Source organism: Manis javanica, chromosome 13, assembly GCF_040802235.1.
Source record: "Manis javanica isolate MJ-LG chromosome 13, MJ_LKY, whole genome shotgun sequence".
NCBI lineage: Eukaryota > Metazoa > Chordata > Mammalia > Pholidota > Manidae > Manis > Manis javanica.
Genome location: NC_133168.1, coordinates 68,055,662 through 68,075,312, shown reverse-complemented (window position 1 = coordinate 68,075,312; position 19,651 = coordinate 68,055,662). Strand labels below are relative to the sequence as shown.

General features: G+C 40.2%; 1 protein-coding gene across 13 annotated transcripts in view; it reads left to right on the top strand.

The window, feature by feature from the left end:
- SYNE1 (spectrin repeat containing nuclear envelope protein 1) overlaps nucleotides 1–19,651 on the top strand; it is a 418,491-nt gene that overhangs the window by 247,040 nt on the left and 151,800 nt on the right. For all 13 annotated transcript variants that reach the window (XM_073219768.1, XM_073219776.1, XM_073219775.1 and 10 more), the window contains 11 exons: nucleotides 2,218–2,483; nucleotides 3,270–5,430; nucleotides 6,567–6,904; nucleotides 7,096–7,240; nucleotides 7,841–8,059; nucleotides 8,807–9,066; nucleotides 10,399–10,564; nucleotides 10,901–11,056; nucleotides 12,974–13,126; nucleotides 13,732–13,914; nucleotides 14,396–14,533. In XM_073219768.1, coding sequence (XP_073075869.1) covers nucleotides 2,218–2,483; nucleotides 3,270–5,430; nucleotides 6,567–6,904; nucleotides 7,096–7,240; nucleotides 7,841–8,059; nucleotides 8,807–9,066; nucleotides 10,399–10,564; nucleotides 10,901–11,056; nucleotides 12,974–13,126; nucleotides 13,732–13,914; nucleotides 14,396–14,533 — 4,185 coding nt within the window. The remainder of the gene's footprint in view (nucleotides 1–2,217; nucleotides 2,484–3,269; nucleotides 5,431–6,566; nucleotides 6,905–7,095; nucleotides 7,241–7,840; nucleotides 8,060–8,806; nucleotides 9,067–10,398; nucleotides 10,565–10,900; nucleotides 11,057–12,973; nucleotides 13,127–13,731; nucleotides 13,915–14,395; nucleotides 14,534–19,651) is intronic.

Here is a 19,651-nt window from a genome sequence, read left to right as displayed (position 1 = left end):
ATTCTTTTTCAGGAGGACTAGTTAGGTCTGTCTCCTTCTCAGGTGTTGTCTCTGTGATCTTTGTCTGCTCGTAGTTTTGCCTTTTCATGGTGATAGAGATAGTTTGCAGAGCTGGTACCAGTGACAGCTGGAAGAGCTTTCCTTCTTGTTGGTTTGTGGCCTTCCTCTCCTGGGAGAATAGCGACCTCTAGTGGCTTGTGCTGGGCAGCTGTGCGCAGACAGGGCTTCTGCTTCCTGCCCAGTTGCTTTGGGGTTTATCTCCGCTGTTGCTGTGGGTTTGGCCTGGCTGGGGCTGTTCCTCCAAAATGGTGGAGCCCCGTTGGAGGGGGAGCGGCTAGGAGGCTATTTATCTCCGTAAGGGGCCTCTGTGCTCCCTGCTGCCCAGGGGGTTAGAGTGCCCAGAGATCCCCAGATTCCCTGCCTCTGGGCTAAGTGTCCTGCCCTGCCCCTTTAAGACTTCCAAAAAGCACTCTCCAAACCAAAACAACAACAGCAACAACGAAAGAGGAAAAAAAAAAAAGGAAAAAACGCGCGATTTTCTTTGTCCTCAGGCGCCGGTCTCAGGCACCTGCTCACCGGTCTTGCTGCCTTGTTTCCCTAGTATTGGGGTCCCTGTCCCTTTATGGCTTCCAGAAAGCACTTGCCAAGAAAAAAAAAAAGGAAGAAACACGCAATATTGTTTGTCTTCAGGCGCCAGTCTCAGACACCTGCTCACCGGTCTTGCTGCCCTGTTTCCCTAGTATTGGGGTCCCTGTCTCCTTAAGGCTTCCAAAAAGCTCTCGCCAAAAAAAAAGGGAAAAACGCACTATTTTCTTTGTCCTCAGGCGCCGGTCTCAGCAACCCGCTCACCGGTCTTGCTGCCCTGTTTCCCTAGTATTGGGGTCCCTGTCCCTTTTAAGGCTTCCAATAAGCACTCACCAAAAAAAAAGGGTAAAACGCCTGATTTTCTTTGTCCTCAGGCGCCGGTCTCAGGCACCCGCTCACCAGTCTTGCTGCCCTGTTTCCCTAGTATTGGGGTCCCTGTCCCTTTAAGGCTTCCAATAAGCACTCGCAAAAAAAAAAGGGAAAAACGCGCAATTTTCTTTGTCCTCAGGCGCCAGTCTCAGGCACCCGCTCACCGGTCTTGCTGCCCTGTTTCCCTAGTATTGGGGTCCCTGTCCCTTTAAGGCTTCCAAAAAGCACTCGCCAAAAAAAAGGGAAAAACGCCCGATTTTCTTTGTCCTCAGGCGCCGGTCTCAGGCACCCACTCACTGGTCTTACTGCCCTGTTTCCCTGGTATTGGGGTCCCTGTCCCTTTAAGGCTTCCAAAAAGCACTCGCCAAAAAAGAAAAAAAAAACTGCTCTGCTTTCTTTCCACCCTCCGGGAGCCAGGGGGAGGGGTGCTTGGGTCCCGCCAGGCCGGGGCTTGTATCTTACCCTCTTCGCGAGGCGCTGGGTTCTTGCAGGTGTGGATGTTGTCTGGATGTTGTCCTGTGTCCTCTGGTCTCTATTTTAGGAAGAGTTGTCTTTGTTATATTTTCATAATTCTATGTGGTTTTGGGAGGAGATTTCCACTGCTCTACTCACGCCGCCATCCTGGCTCCGCCCCAATTAAATATATATTTAACATGCAAAATATATATTAATGTATTGTTAATTTAAAATGTAAAAGAAATTAAATTTATATTATATATTTATGTATAATTTAAAATACAATAAAAATTATTATAAATATATTAATTTCATGGGAAATTTTATCCGATTTTTAAAACAAACTTGAAGATCTAGTTTTTCTCTGTGATAGTGAGCCATTTTTATTTTCTACTGGAATATTATTTGCATATTCAGAAAAAAGAATAGAAGTGACGTAAGTTAGGCTTTTTTTCCTCTAAAGCATGAACTTTAAAATTTTTTAGTAAATTAAGGCTACACTTTAAGGTAAAATATTACCTTTTTCTAAGCGACTATAATAGTGTTCATGTTTATCAGTTTTTTATACTTTTCAGAGTAACAAAATAAAAGAAAATACAGGTCCCCTTTGATTCTTATATACTCTTTAATTTGTATTTATAAAAAGGTATGATGATTTTCAGATTGTCCATTTGTCTCTCATGACCCATTCATTCTACAATCTTCAGTTACTTGAAGTGTTTAGAGAATTATTGTATCTATGCCTTACTCTGTATCTATCTGGGGAATTTATTACACGTTCATTTTGTCTTTGTTGTTATCCTGTAGGATTTTGTTAAGAAACTACAGTGCAAAGAGGCATCGGTGATGGCTATCACAGAAAAGGTGAATAAGTTAACCAAGAAGCAGGAGGCTCCTGAACACAAGGAAATAAGTCACCTAAATGACCAGTGGTTAGATCTGTGCCTTCAGTCTAACAATCTGTGCTCACAAAGGGAAGAGGATCTTCAGAGAACCAGAGATTACCATGACTGCATGAATATCGTGGATGTGTTCTTAGAACAATTCACTACAGAATGGGATAACTTAGCCAGGTAACAGCAGTGCCCCAGCAGGTCTCCAAAATGCCAAGCCAGAAGTTTCTTAATTTCTAATTTAAAAATTAGGCTGACCCACAGGCACCTCAGACCTAATTTGTCCCAAACAGAACTCCTCATACTTCAGAACTGATGGCTTTGTAAGTGAAAGAGACTGTAATATTCCATTTGCTCATGTGTGTTTTGTAACTAGGGATGGTAATCTTTTGCAATCCACACTTAAAGATTTCTAATGATAACCAAAATGTATCTAAGTACATAAATGAGTAGCTATTAGAGCCACTGATGACATCTTACAGGTTGCACTATCAAATGCTGTACGGCTCATTGGAGCTTCTTCTCATAGGAAAGCACATAAATCACAGATCACTTATTAATCACTATAAACGCCATTTCGAGAATGCAGTAATTCATTGCTTATCAGTGTTCACTGTTTACACAAATCATCCAGGAATCTTACTAATATGCAGATCCTGCTCAGTTGAGAAGGGCCAGAAGCAGCAGCTCAAAGTGCATGTCAGATATGATGGGCTGGCAGCCATAGCCAAAGAAGAGTAAAGAAGCATCTAGACAACTTGTTTGGTTCAACTTCTGATACAGAAATATAAGGGTCTTGTATTCCATAGTAATGACCACAGCTCTGTCAAGAAGCCATGAATTAAGCTACTCTAAGCTAAGAACACCCACTAAGAGAAAATGGTGAGGTGTAATTTAACATGGTATGAATGAACCTTGGTATTGACTAAAGCTAATTTGTTTTTATATCTTTAAATACATTTATAGGTCCAATGCAGAGAGTACAGCTGTCCACCTGGAAGCTTTGCAGAAGTTAGCACTGGCTTTACAGGACAGAAAGCAGGCCATAGAGGACCTGAAAGAGCAAAAGCAGAAAATGATAGAGCATCTGAACTTAGATGACAAAGAATTGGTCAAAGAACAGACAAGTCACCTTGAACGACGCTGGTTTCAGCTTGAGGACCTTGTTAAAAGAAAAATCCAAGTGTCAGTCACCAACTTGGAGGAATCAGATGTGGTGCGGTGCAGGTTTCAGGAGCTGATGGAGTGGGCAGAAGAGCAACAGCCGAGCATTGCAGAGGCCCTGAAGCAGAGCCCCCCGCCCGAAATGGCACAGAGCCTCCTCATGGAGCACCTTACCATCTGCAGTGAACTGGAGGCCAAACAAATACTCCTGAAATCACTCCTGAAGGATGCCGACAGGGTGATGGCGGATCTTGGCCTCAACGAGCGGCAGATAATCCAGAAGGCACTTTCTGATGCGCAGAGGCATGTGAATTGTCTCAGCGACTTAGTGAGCCAGAGGCGGAGGTACTTAAACAAAGCCTTGTCGGAGAAAACCCAGTTTCTCATGGCAGTGTTCCAGGCCACCAGCCAGATTCAGCAACATGAGCAAAAGATAATGTTCCGTGAGCATATCTGCCTGCTACCGGATGATGTGAGCAAACAGGTTAAAACGTGTAAAAGTACACAAGCCAGCCTCAAGACTTACCAAAGTGACGTCACAGGGCTTTGGGCCCAGGGTCGCGAGTTAATGAAAGGGGCCCCAGAGCAGGAAAAGAGTGAAATACTGGGCAAGCTTCAGGACCTGCAGAGTGTCTACGACACTGTTTTACAGAAGTGTAGCCATCGGCTACAGGACCTAGAGAAAAGTCTAGTTTCTAGGAAGCATTTTAAGGAAGATTTTGAGAAAGCTTGTCACTGGCTAAAACAAGCAGATATCGTTACATTTCCTGAAATCAACCTAATGAACGAGAGCACAGAGCTTCAGGCACAACTGGCCAAATACCAGCGCATTCTTGAACAATCTCCAGACTACGAAAACCTCCTGCTTACACTACAGAGGACCGGGCAGGCCATTTTGCCGTCACTGAATGAAGCCGACCATTCCTACCTCAGTGAAAAGCTAAATGCCCTGCCGCTGCAATTCAATGTCATCATTGCCTTGGCTAAAGACAAGTTCTATAAAGTTCAAGAAGCAATTCTTGCTCGGAAAGAATACGCCTCCTTGACTGAGTTGACAATTCAGTCTCTGAGTGATCTTGAAGACCAGTTCTTAAAACTGAGCAAAGTGCCCGCTGACCTGGTGACCACGGAGGCTCTGGCTCTTCAGGACAGTCACAGAGCCCTTCTGGGGGAGGTGACAGGCCTTGGGGAAGCAGTGGGCGAGCTGAACCAGAAGAAAGAAAGTTTCCGCAGCACAGGCCAGCCTTGGCAGCCAGACAAGATGCTGCACCTTGTCACCTTGTACCACAGGCTAAAGCGACAAACTGAACAAAGGCTTAGCTTCTTAGAAGATACCACCAGTGCCTATCAAGAGCATGAAAAGATGTGCTGCCAGCTGGAGAAACAACTAGAGGCTGTGAAAGCAGAGCAGTGCCAGGTGAATGAGGAGACACTTCCTGCAGAGGAGAAGCTCAAAATGTATCACTCCCTGGCAGGAAGTCTCCGGGACGCAGGAACTCTGCTGAAACAAGTAACCGTGCACCTTGAAGATCTTGTTCCACACCTGGATCCCTTGGCTTATGAGAGAGCCAAACATCAGATCCAGTCCTGGCAAGAGGAGTTAAAACTGTTAACTTCTGCCATTGGCGCAACGGTGACGGAATGTGAGAGCCGCATGGTGCAGAGTATAGACTTCCATTCAGAGCTGAGCCGCTCCCTGGACTGGCTGAGGAGCGTGAAGGCAGAGCTCGGCGGGCCTCTGTGCCTGGACCTGAGCCTGCAGGACATCCAGGAGGAGGTCAGAAAGATCCAAATTCACCAGGAAGAGGTCCAATCCAGCCTGAGAATAATGAATGCCCTGAGTAACAAGGAGAAGGAGAAATTCACAAAAGCCAAGGAATTGATTTCCGCGGATTTACAACATGCTCTTGCTGAACTCTCGGGGCTCGATGGAGACATTCAGGAAGCTTTATGCACCAGACAGGTGAGTACTGAGCATCTCTTTTCTTTCTCCACTCTGCTTATTTGTAAACAGATGTGAGAAATTTCTTTGTTTTTGTTTTTTCATTAGAATTGCTTCCTTAAATATTTCTTTTTTGATAATTATGTGAGATCATCTTCAAGAGTGATTTGAAAGTGACTTACGCACATGGTATCCCTTTCTTGTGATTTCCACGTGGACTTCACTTTAATTATGATATAATGATACTTTAGTTATCTTTCACCTTTAGGAGAGAGAAGATGTGATAGCATTAATATAATTAACACCATATGTAAATGCATTAGTAATAAAAGTAATTAATTAGCAATGAATACTTAGTGATCTCTTTTTCAACCTGGCATTTCTATGATTAATGCTCCATGATGAGTCCCCAAATGGAGAGAGGCAGATGGATAATGCAGTCCTGACTGAGGGCAAGCCACGTTTTCTTTGGGGTCTCCCATCAGTTGTATATACATCAATGATGTGTGTGTGTGTGTGTGTGTGTGTACCACATTTTCTTCAGCCACTCATCTATGGATGGACACTTAGGTTTTTTTCCATACCCTGGTATTGTGAATCATGCTGCTATGAACATGGGAGTACAGATATCTCTTCAAGGTAATGATTTCATCTCCTTTGGATAAATACCCAGAAGTAGGATTGCTGGATCACATGGTGGTTCCGTTTTTAATTTCTTGGGGAGCTTGCATACTGGTTTCCATAGTGGCTGCATCAGTTTACATGCCCACTGGTGTTATCACGCTATCAACTGAGGCATCAATTCACTTCAGTAAATATTCAGTCTGCCACATATTACTAAGCATTACATTTTTTGTTCTTTAGAGAGAAAGGAAACTGTCAGAGCTCGTTAAGATATCACCATACATTCCTATGCCATTTCTGTCCTTGTTTATTTATTTTAGCTGCAATCATGAAATTATAATAAGAATGGCAGAAGGAAAAATCAAGGATAATTATGAACTGCACCAAAAAAATTCCACCAACTTATTAATATATTCACATATGCACATACATTCATGTAACTGAGGGCTGGAAGAGAAATAGGAAAATTAAACTATTTCCTTCAAGCACATTGCGTGTGAGAGTTGACTGTCTTTGCAATTACTGTTTTTCAGGCTACTTTGACTCAAATATATAATCAATGTCAAAGATACTATCAAATATTTCAAGCAGCTAACGACTGGCTTGAGGATGCTCAGGAGATGTTACAGCTGGCAGGCAATGGTCTGGATGTGGAGAACGCAGAGGAAAATCTCAAAAGTCACAAGGAATTTTTTAGTACAGAGGATCAGTTCCACAGTAATCTAAAAGAGCTCCAAGGCCTGGCAGCCCACCTGGAGCCACTCATTAAGCCAGCTGGAAAAGAGGACCTTGCACAGAGAATGGCTTCCCTGCAGAAGAAGAGCCAGAGGATAATACAGGACTCCCACGCCCAGTTAGATCTCTTGCAGAGGTATTAGGGTTGTTTTATTGTTTATATGCCATTAAAATGGATTTTTGCACTGAAAAAAGGAATATCCTGATATACAGTAGCATGTAAATTCATGGTTCTCTCTCAAATATCATTAGACATGTTGACATCAAGCTCTGTATAGAAATATGTGATTTTATGTTACTTATTGGCTTATGTTGGACTTTTTCAAGATGTGCAGCTCAGTGGCAGGATTACCAGAAAGCAAGGGAAGAGGTAATTGAATTGATGAATGATGCAGAAAAGCAGTTGTCTGAGTTTTCTTTATGGAAGACTTCTTCCAGTCATGAAGCAGAAGAAAAATTGTCAGAACATAAGGTTAGCTTTGATGTTGTTTTTAATATCCTTTATTTGTAACTGTAATGGGTCATTATAATATGATAGGTCCAGAAACAAGTCACTGAATTATTTCCACCTGAGTTCCTTAAAGATGAAAAACCACATCTCACAGCAGTTTCAACTCAAATGCTGTCACCTTTTTAGGATTCCTGTTAGAAATGTGTAGCTAGGTTTAAAAAGACATTCAGGGCAATTTGCGGCTGATAAGATATGACACTTAATAAATTTCAGTAAATGCTTCCTGCAGATATAACTTAGGTTAATTCAAATAAGGTTCAAAAATATACACAGCAATAGAAGGTGGAATATAACATACAGAAATATCAAATTCAGTTCACTTATTTTTTTGCTGCCTTTTAAAAATGGGAGAATGTCATCTCAAGTAGCAAACTTATGGTCAATAAATATTCACCTTACCATTTAAAAGTATTAAAATGTAAATGTAAAAGAGTTACTAAAGGAAGATAAAAGTGTGTGGGAACATTTTCTTGTGAAGGTAATTGAGGACTTTAGTAAAATCCACCAAACTTTTGAAAAATCAGTCTCTCCCCACAATGTCTCTTCTCCTCCCCCCACCAGGCTTTAGTGTCAGTAGTGAACTCTTTCCATGAGAAAATTGTGGCCCTTGAGGCCAGAGCTGAACAACTGGAAAAGAGTGGAAATGACACGAGCAAAGCAACCATAAGCAGGTCGGTGACGACGGCCTGGCAGCGCTGGGCGCGTCTCCGTGCTGTGGCCCAGGACCAGGAGAAGATCCTGGAAGATGCAGTGGCTGAGTGGAAGAGCTTTAACAAAAAGGTAGTTTTCATCACTGATGAGCTCAAATTATTGTTTCCTCACTGACGGTAGAAAGGCGATATTTTGCCCCTATTTTGAAATTGGCCTCATCGAAGTAAAACTTTTTAAAAAATCTCTACTTCAATGACATGAGAGCCAAATTATGAAACAAAATGCATAATGTAATGTGCAACGTAGTCTCCGGTCAGGATCTAATTATTTGAATAAGAAAAACCCAACAATTACATTTTGAAAAAAAGGACCAGGCTTCTTTGCCCCACTGGCTGGGTTCTTAGTGAAATTTTCTTGCCTGACCCAGAAAGTACAAAATACTTTACTCTGCCATGAAAATGAGTAGGAATTTAAGTCATTTCCCAAATCCTGTATTTAGTTCCTTCTGTCTTTTAAGTAAGGTTCAATGTTTTAAACCCCATCTTCAAAGACACACATTCATATATTAACATAAATATTGGAAAGAGTATTTCTTTTATCTGTTTAGTTATAAAAGAGACACTTTTTCTATGTTATGCTGTCTCCTATTTCCCTAATATTATTCTGAGATTAAATCTTTTAAACCCAGAATAACAGAAGTTGTCTTTCCTTCCATGTTAAGGAGATTGTTCATGTTTTAGTTTCCTGAAATGTAGAGCTTAGGCCATCATCTTTAACACTTTCAGTGCCTTAGTGTCACAGAGGCATTTATTAGAATTGCCCTATCTAATAAGTTTATTTATTTTTGAGTTTCATAATATGTCCATTTATCATCAGGTTAAAACAGTCACGGAGACGATTGATCAGCTACAAGATAAACTACCAGGAAGTTCAACAGAGAAAGCCTCAAAAGCAGAGCTCGTAACTCTTCTTGAATATCACGACACATTCATTCTGGAGCTAGAACAGCAACAGTCGGCCTTGGGCATGCTGCGTCAGCAAGGGCTGGGCATGCGCCAGGATGGGGCCGCTCCGTCCCCTGGGCAGGAGCTGCCCGTTGTGCAGGAAATCTCAGCAATGCAAGATCGGTGCCAGAAGTAATTATACACCTGCCCTCATTCTCTGTTACTAAACTTGGCCACGACCCAAAGGGATAAACGTGGGGTTAGAGTCTGGGGGTGCTCCATCACACCTTAAAACTGTGGGACTCTGTTCCCGTAATCCCTGCTTTTCATTTGTCTTTGCTCTTGAGTCATTTATCTGACAAGTGCATACTACTACTATTTAGAAATACGGTGATGATGCAAACAAATTCAGTCTTTACTTTCATGCAGTTTAGAGTCAGGCTGCAGAGATAGGCAGCTAAAGAAGCCATTTAGGTAGAGCGGGGCAACGGTGCTGAGGAAATACAAAGCGGAGGCAGCTAATCTAGAAGAGGAGCCACGATAGACTTCCCATGGATGGGCTGTTTAGGCTGAAGACTGAGTCATGCCTCAGGCAGTGAGGCAGAAAGAGAGTTTTGCAAACAAGGAATGTAAAAAATCTTGGAAGGAAGCATGTCACTTTCAAGGAACTGTTGGGGGGTGGGCAGATTCATAAGAGATGACGCTGGAACGGTAAACAAGAGCTACTGAGAACTTAGTTTTGATAAAGCTTGTTAACTCCTTGCCTAAATTGGATGACAAAGAGATGAGAACAAGATGATACCATAGTCCACGTAAATAATACCCATTTACTGGAAGTGAATCTAGTAGAAAGAGAAAGTTAATGGTTTGTAACTTGCCTGATTCACTTATTGTGCAAGAGAAGAAATGTCAAGAATCCTACATTAACTAATATTACTCATCTATATCCTACGTTCACCTCTTTTGCTTATAGATGAATTCAGAATAATCTGACTCAACTCTTTAAGCTTTTTTACCAAATTTAAGTCATTTTAAATGATGATTTAGATGTTGAACATTATGAATTGGAAAAATTTTTTAACTTGATTCTTTATTTAATGGCTAGTTTCTTATAGCCACAAATATTCCAATTATATATTATTTTTAAATGCTGGTAATTCTGTACCACTTGAGTAGATTTGCAAAGAGGAAATAAACAATCTCCAGTTACTTTAGGTAATTACCTTAGACAAGTAGTAGGTAATTAGGAAAATTACTTGCAATTTGTGGCTTGGGAGGGTGTCAATTCTTAATTTTCCAGAGATATAAATCATTCATTTCATATGCTGTACATTCTTCTGTTATTCTTGAACTAAGCTTACGTGTTACTGAAAATTATCTGACAGTTTTGGGAAATGTCTCTGCTTGCAAAAGAGAGATGAATTTTCACTTTTTTATGTCTGTTTTTGATAAAATGATGTCATATGTTAGTGGCTTCCTTCCATTTCAAATCCACTCTGCTTCCTCCCATTAATGTCTCTGAAGCCTGCAAGAGCAAGTGAAGAAAAACGCAAAGGCGGTAAAGCAAGAATTGAAGGACCGTGAAGTGGTGGAGACTCAGGTCAACTCTGTGAAATCTTGGGTTCAGAAAACAAAGGAATATTTAGGGAATCCAACGATAGAAATAGATGCTCAACTTGAAGAACTTCAGGTACAAAACTCTCCTTATTCCCTGTATCCATCATTTAAAAAACCTGTCCTGATTTTAATCAGATAGATTTGTTTATAGCCAATGAAGCAATTGCATTAAAATTTTCCAGAAATATAAAAGGCTTCTGGTATAATAATTTCATAGGACTTTCTTTTGTTCTGTATACAGTGCACATGCTTCTTATTCAGAGACTAAAGAAACGGGTTATTTTAAGGTGTTTCTACAATTCCATTCAAACATATATGGATGAACAGTATAGTACATTGTCTCTGTACTCATAAAAATTAATTTCCTTGTCAGGCTCCCAGAAGTTTCTTATTTTGATCTTGTCTTCAGATTCTTCTTAAAGAAGCCACAAATCACCAACAGAACATTGAGAAAATGGCTGAAGAGCAGAAGAATAAGTACCTGGGTCTTTATGCTATATTACCTTCCGAAGTCTCCCTTCAGCTAGCTGAAGGGGCATTGGACCTAGGAACTATCCATAATCAGGTAAAGCTACAAAAGCCATTGTTTTTTAGGCTCAATGCTCTTGTATGCAAATCCTTGATTTTCATAATCATGTCTTCATGGAAACAGTTAAAAACAGATCAGTATAAAACAATAATATTAAATTAGAAATCTTATTCATAGGCAAGAAACATGTCAAATTATCACAGATATGAATAATTATGTTATACAAGTAAGATGATTTATTCCCCTTAGCCTTTTCTAAATAGAATACATAAATAAAATTAAATGACTTAAAGAAATAAGCAAGCAAAAAAAAAAAAAAGACACATTTCAAGTGTTCAACAAACATTTTTTTGAGTACCCAGAGTCTGCTAGGCAGTCTTCTAGCTGTTATTTTAGTTCAGCAAGATAGTCAAAGAAACGGAAAATCAAAGTAAAAAAGATAAGGTAAAGCCAGGGATGAAGTCATTTCCCAAAATGCTTGTCCCTGGGCCCTGTATGTCAGTACAGGAAGGCGCAACAGTTTAACTCTAGTTTCCAATCAGAAAAAGGAGTGAAACATAATCTGCCTCGATACATTTTAAAACAAACCTTCTTTTCCTTCTTCCTCTCCCTCCCTCTCTCCCTCCTTTCCTTCCTTTCTTCCTCTCTTACTCTCATTCATTCTTTCATTCCTTCTTACAAGGAGATACACAGTTATTCATAGTACTGTTAAGCCTCATAAAGAGGACACATTCTCATGTAGGTTCAGTAGCTGTATATGGAAACTTAATAGTATTTTAGGACCTTCTTAGTGGCATAAGGCTAAAGCACAGTTTAGTTAAAGTACTAGTAGGGAACAGAAAATATGTATACTAATTCTAAACTGCTACATGGAATGGAAAGTAGTATTACTTTGTAGAAATAAGATTTATACAAGGGTGCTGCATTCTTTGGACCCTCCAATGTATAACATGAAGTGTTTTAAAAATTTCATCGAAGTCCAATTCTACTACATCATGACTTTGACCTAAATGGAAATGCTATTTTCTGACTTAAGTATTTCATTGGTCTATTTAATTTTTCTTCCTGGGAGGTCTATTGGGGAGGATGACTTGGCAAGTTCAAAGCTTAAAAGCAAAGTTTAAATTTAAGTGTTCTTGTTCTCTGGATAAATTTCCTTTAATAGAGTTATTCACATGCAGTGCATTTACATTGGCACTCAACTCAAAATAATGAGGGCCAAAAAGGACTTGTTTTAATGGTGTGTTTTCCCCCACTAAAGAGATTTTTTAGGCCTTTCATTTATATAAAGAAAATATTTACTTTACCCTCTATAGCATTTCATTATAAGCAAACATATCAATGCATTTTATCAGATCAAACCAAAGCCACTAGAAACTTGTAAATGTTAACTGTTTCTTTTTCTCCTTTCTTTCCATTGGTTGTGCATAACATATTTTCATCACAGTGTAGAGATGTGAATGGAAAGTTAGAAAAAGGGCTAATAGACCATCAACAGCTACTTATAAAAGGAGCTTGGAAACAAATCTGTGTGCCTTCAGTTATTTGGAAGCATTTTCCACTTTATGAAGAAAAAGGAAGGCTTAGAGGAGTTGGTGTGGTGAAGGTCACAAAGTTAGTAAATGGAGAATTCTGACAGGAGTCAAACTGAGCTATCTACACTGCCATCTATAATGAGTATTCTGTAAACATTTGATGAGTGAATCACTGTGCACGTATTGCATGTTCCTTTGCCTAAACAGCAGCAGAAAGAGGTGCAGTGAATGCATAAAGATGGTGGGAAGAGAGGAAAGCCGTGAGGGCTTGACCCTACCTGCACGTGGCTGCCTGGGCAAAGCACCAGGCAGTGTGAGCCACCGAGTGTCTCACACAAGTGTCTCAGGACTGAGGTTTTTAGCATTGGTCATCCCATCGTAACCGTGGTTGGTTTTGCTGTTCCTGTTGGTTATTTAGATCCAGGACAAAGTAAAAGAAGTCAAACATAGCAAGGCCGTGAGCCAGGAGTTCAGCCGTCAAATTCAGAAGACAGCCAAAGATCTCACGGCTATTCTAACTAAGCTGAGAGCAAGGACAGATAATCTAGTTCAAGCTAAAACTGACCAAAAGGTAAGGAAGGAGAAGTGGAAACATGAGGGGTGCTATTGGATTAAGTGTGTTTGGAGTTGGCTTCTTTTGGGGATGTAGAAAAAAACCTTTCGTGATTAACAAGCTTCTTTAAAACCATAGAGTGAAGGCAGGCAATAAAGAAACTTTATAAATATGATAGCAGAGATCTACTTACATCATATATTTTGTCATCACAGTTGAGCTGTATTAATAAATGTATATGTGTGTATAAGAGCATCAGAGGCCTGAATAATAATTTCAGGATATCAGTATACAAATTTCCAAATGAAGGATGTTCTTGGTGGTTAAATCTATGTTCTTAGTCTGCTGATAAAGGTAAGTGACTAATCCTTTTTGGTAGAGCAGAGGGAAAATGTTAGTCTTACCACTCAGTTCATAGGAAACGGACACTAGGGTTACAACACATCCTGTCTGGTCTGCCTTTCCAACCAAAGAAACAGAAGTGACCTGATCCTAGTAGAACTATTCTTAATAATATTTGGCTTTTACAGAAATCATTTAAAAGGTAACCCTTCTGATGTTGGAAAATCTGGAGTAATTTATTTTCAGTAGTCTAATGTTCTCCCATGTTGATGCCCGTCTAGGTGCTAGGAGAGGATTTAGATGGCTGTAAGTTAAAGTTAATGGAACTGGATGAAGCAGTACAGAAATTCTCAGAACAGAATGGCCACCTGGGGAAACCACTGGTCAAGAAGATAGGAAAACTGACTGCACTTCACCAGCAGACCATTAGGCAGGCAGAGAATCGGCTCTCAAAGCTCAATCAGGTATGATTTCCAGGCCAGCAATCAGAATTCTCTAAGGCAGAACTTCAATGTTTGTTTTTCTCTTTTGAAAATAAATAAGATAATACTGATAGGGACAAGTTAAACTGGAATTTGGTGATGAATTATAATATCGAAACCTGATATGCAGTAACCCCACCTTCTTACTCAGTGCGGGTGGAGTATGAAAGGAGAGATAGAGAGGAGCTAGATAGATGACTAAGAGATGAGAACAGAGAACTTTTTTAAAAAAACACACAGATTATTCAAGCATATATCAAGAACTTGGACATTATGCAAAGTCATTAGGAAGTCCATGGCAGATTTTCAACCAAGAAATGATTTTTCATGGTACTTTTAAATACCACTGATATTATAACAATCAACCCCTGCGAGAATTGTATCCATAGGAAGATAGAAGACTGACTTCTAGCTTATGAAGCAGAGTTTACATTTATAATCTGAATGTTAATGATTTTTTCAGGCAGCATCACATTTAGGAGAATACAATGAAATGCTTGAATTAATTCTGAAGTGGATGGAGAAAGCTAAAATCTTGGCACATGGAAAGATTGCATGGAATTCCGCAAGTCAGTTACAGGAACAATATATTTCACATCAGGTAACCTTGAGAAAAATAGTTTCAAAGAGAATAATTTGATTTAATGAAGAAGGTAATTTGATTTAACTGGCTAGACTGGCAAAACGCATGATGTAAAACAGTTATTGTAGGTGCCAGATAAAAAGAAGGCCTATGTAGACCTGAGAACTTGTTCAGTGGTTTGAAAGAAAGTGGCTACCCATGAGATTTTATGAGACTGAGTAATAAATAAATATTACCTATGTGTCCTAGACTTCTCTTTCCCCAAGATCAAAAACAATCAACCTCATAGGACTTGTGTTTTTTTTTTTTTTTTTGCAGTTTCTTTGAAAAAGTTATATGCAGAGATATGGTACGAAATTCTTTCCCATAAAGAAATACAGTGATGTGTGGAAAGATCTTAGGCTCCAGACCCAGACTGATGGGAAAAACAAGCTCTGCCATTTGGGCTGTGTGACTTAGAGCAAACTATTTCGCCTCTCTGAATTCAGTTTTCTCATCAATAGGATGGAGACGTAAATGTTATTTATCCTGCAGGATTATTATGAGGATCACATGGTTTAATGTATGTGCAAACATCAAGCATGTTAGCTGGCCTGAGGGTGCTCTGTAAGAGCGGTCATACCTCCTCCTTGGCCTTCGGCCTGGTCTCGGCCATCTGGCCTTCCACAGGAAGTAGGGGTCAACTGAAATGAAATTTTCTCTTGGTTATATCATCCAGGAAATTATTTCACCCTTTTATAATTTAGACTTGAATTAGATACAGACATCTAATAGCTCAGTTATCTTGCAATAAAATACAGAGTGGTTTTTATTGAAATTAAACAGATATCCTCAAGTGTTGTAGATTTTTCTCTCTTTTATTCTGACTTATGTACAGATTTTCCTCACTTTGTAATGGGATTATATCCCAAGAAACCCACTGTAAGTTGAAAATATCACGAAGTCAAAATGCTTTAATACACATAGCCTACAGAATGTCACAGCTCAGCTTAGCCCACCTGAAATGTGCTTAGAACACCTCCATTAGCTTACAGTTAGACAGAATCATCTAAAACAAAGCTTATTTTATAATAAATTGTTGAATATCCCTTGTAATTTCTTGACTATTATATAGCAAGTGAAAAACAGAATGCTGTATGGGTACAGGATGGTTGTGGGTGTATTGGTTGTTTACCCTTATGATCACGTGGCTGACTGGGAGCTGCTCAGCGTCACACATATTGGCAAGCCTGAGCTAAGATCAAAATGCAAAATTCAAACTACAGTTTCTATTGAATGTGCATCACTGTCACACACATAAAGTTAAAAGATCATAAGTTGAGCTGTTGTAAGTTGAAGACCGTTTGTACACTCATGCCTTAAATTATCCCCTTTTCCATTTCAGTTGGCAGAGTTCTGGATCAAAGCCTCATTTTCTCCTTCTTGGATGCGTTAACAGGATCCTAGTGGTTTCCTTGAATCCACAACCTTTCTTCTCTAAGCATTCTTGCACACTCCTCTCAAGGAATCTTTTTTAACTCCAGTTGAGGTAGAGCAGGGATGTGAGACAAGCCTCGTGATTAATTTTTTTGCCTTTGATGAAAAATGCCAAATATATAAATGCTTAGTAGAGTAAGAACAGGAGGGACTCCATCTTAAGGCTAAGATTCCATTTTAAAACAATTTTAGAATGGTGATTAGGCAGCAACCAATCCTGTCTTAAGGCAGAGTGGGCAGTCCTAAATGATAGGTTTCCACTGCTTGAGGGTAACCACTATCTTGGAGAGGAACAGGACCAGTAAATTCCTTGTGTGAAGTTTATCTTACAAAATATCTATAGGCCTGACTGTGGATGGTGACATAATGTCTGTCACTGATGATAGGCATCATGAGACTACATATCAGCCTGTGCTTCCTTGGCCCTTTCACCCATTCTTGAAATCCTTAAAAACCCAAATCCTAAACCTTTCAGCATGCCTCCTCTCTGAGGTTACCTGCACTCCCAAGTGTGTACTGTCTTACCAAATAAACTTTCTTATTGCATAAGCCCATTGCCCTTTATGTCTGAACTCTTTTTCATGATAATGACAAGACCTCACCACCTCCACTTCCATTGTTAGTGTCCTTGTCACTTTGCAATTTCATTCAATTTTCTGGTCTTATGCACAAGTCTCTCTCTCTCTCTGTTCTACTTCAGACAAGTAGGGAAGAGCTACTGGGATGTCTGTTCTGGGCTTGCAAGTTCCCATCTCCTAGGTGACCCAGACAGAACTGCAGCTATGAAATCATGTTCTTTAGCAGCCTACCCAAAAAATCTTTATTTGCTTTGGGAAGTTTTCAGAACATAATTTCCCTCCATCCAGTGCTCCATGGCCCCCACAAATCCTGGGGTGGTAGGGGCTTTATTCCTGTGCCATGCAGAGTGAAGTGGACACTGGACCACTGGACATGGGGAAACCCTGGTTTTAGGAGCTGGCAAGGGATTTCCCTACCCCAAGCAGGAGTTCCTTCCTCTGCTGTTTCTTGCCCACTGCTGCCTGCATGGATGCTGCCATTCACTGCTACTCTCACTTTACTGAATTCCTTCCTAACCTGTACTCATCTGACCTGTTCAACAATTCTTCTTTGGTCAGAGTTAAGAACTCCTGGGTTGAGGGCTCACCTTGCACACAGGGAGATCTCCCCAGACTGGACTGCCTGACACACAGTTTTCTGCTTGAGGACATGCTTATAAACAGACCAGATTTAAGTTACAATTGGGTACTAACAATGAAAAAAAATACTCAACCTCATTAGAAATCTAGATGCAAATTTAAAAAAGAGGATATTTTAGCCATCAAGTTAGCACCATTTTTAAAAAGTTCATATTTAAGGAAGTGAGAGCTCCCAAACACTGCTGGTAACTTGGTAAAGTCTTTCTTGAAAAACGATTGACAAAAATGTATCATGATCATCAAAATGTTACTACTCTGTAGTCCAAACTGTAGAAAATACCTTATAACTACAGTGGTATTTTAAAGATAGTATAAATGTCAAAATCATTTTTCTGGGTAAATTTTGGGGCTATAATGGAATATAATATAGTCTTTTAAATGACCATGAAGGCTTTATTTATTTATTTATTTTATCAGCCCCTGCATTCATTCGTTTATTTATTCAACAAACATTTATAGAACATTCTCCAAAGCTGGGAATTTTGTTAGGCACTTGGATTACAAAGCATATTATTTTGTCCCTACCCCAGAGAGTTGATAATTAAAGGGAGGAAGGAAGCATTTCTAGACTATTACACTGCAGTGGGTCACATACAGGGACTGAAGGATCAAGTGGCTGAAGGGGCCACAGGAGGGGGCTGCACCCAAACTGTTGGGGTTTGAGGGGAAGTCTAAGGAAGGCTTCTTAGGAAAAGATGATTCTGGACTGAGTCCTGAAAGACATGCTGCGTACTTGTGGGAAATGTGTTTTAGACAAAAACCCTGCATGCTCAAATCCCAGCAGGAAGAGTGAGAAGGGGACGGGTGGAGGAGAGCTGGGAAGAGGCCTAAAATAAGATTAGAGAGAGATGAAGAAGATCATGAAAGCCACTAAGAACTTGGACTTAATCCTAAAGTCATTCGGAAGCCTTTGACCAACATTCTGCAGGCAAGTGACAAGTTCAGACCTGTATTTTAAGAGAGGTGACTTAGCAGAGCAGCCTGTGGAAAACAGACCGATGAAGGGTAAGACAACAAAGGTGACTCCAATATTCCAGTAGCAAATGACAAGGTCTCTCTTTGGAGACTGAGAGAAGACGCAATCAAGGGGTATCAATGAGCTCGAATTCTGGACTTGGAAACCCTGGCTGTGAGTGACAGGGCAGGAGGAGCCAAGGATGAAGTCCATGTCTCTTGACTTGGGCAGCTGGGTAGACTGAGCACATGAAGGGACCCAGGAGCAGAGCTGCCAGGCCTGCTGATGATTTCACACAGACGCTCAGGAGAGAATTAAGCCTGTAGCCACGGTTTCTGGGAGTTCTCTGGTGCCTGCCCTAGGAATTAAAAGATGCCTGAGTTTATCCAAAACAGTGCAAGGAGACAAAATGTGTATGTTCTAATGTCAGGTGAAAAAAAAAAAGAGAGATGGAAAATTGTACTTACATGATGATTTCCATTACCTAACTATATGCCCAAACATAACAGCACTTGTCTCTTGCTTAAAGTTATCTCTGATGCATGGGATTATGGAATATTTTATTTCCTTATTTGTATTTTCAATATTTTTCAAAATTTATAATATATATAGCATATAATAGCATATATAGTGAGGAAAAAAATGTACTTTATTTTTTAAAATAGGAATCTATTGCCTGAGAATAATGTCCCATCTCCCATTTCTCATCTTTACACGTTCCCCACCCCAGTGACCGCACGTCCTGCATTCACTCTCCTCTGTGCCTTTTCTCTTCTCTTCCTTCTGTCTGTCAAAATGCAAACATCTTTCTGACCCGACTTAGATGTGCCTCTTCCAGTAGCCTTTTCCCGATCTTCCTGCAAGTAGCAGCGCATCTCATTTCTGTCATCCTTAGCCCTTCTTCTCTTTACTCTGTTCATATAATGCACATGATATGGTTATTAAGCCAATTGTATTATTATTTGACCCAGTAGATGATGCTATCCTGAATGACAAGGGCTGTGTTTTTAATCTCCTTGGTATCCCAAGAAGTTTCTATTCCTTTGCCACTTAAGGCAAGTGAACAAAGGTTTTTTGTTTGTTTGGCACACTCTTATCTTAGTTTCATTTCTTAGATCAAGAAATATATCTATTTCTTAGACACAGAATATGACCGTTGAAACACATCTCCCTAGTTTTAAATATGAGAAAAGCTAGTCCCAGTGACCTGATGAAGACGTCCAGGGTGTCAGAGCATTGCCACTGTGGAAATGCCCGTATCCTGACCCTCACCAGGGAGCAGCTTGGGGTGGTAGACAGAGCCTGAGCTGTAGGGTTCAAAACTTAATAACATGTGGCCATGGCAAATTGTTTACAGTTCTTGAACTTTGATTTATTTTTCTGTGAAATGGTGATAACAGTAGGTGAGGAAAGGGCACAGGGATGTGAAGATTAAACACAGTAAGATACACAGAACCTACAGTGTGAGCTGGAAGTGTGAATTACATC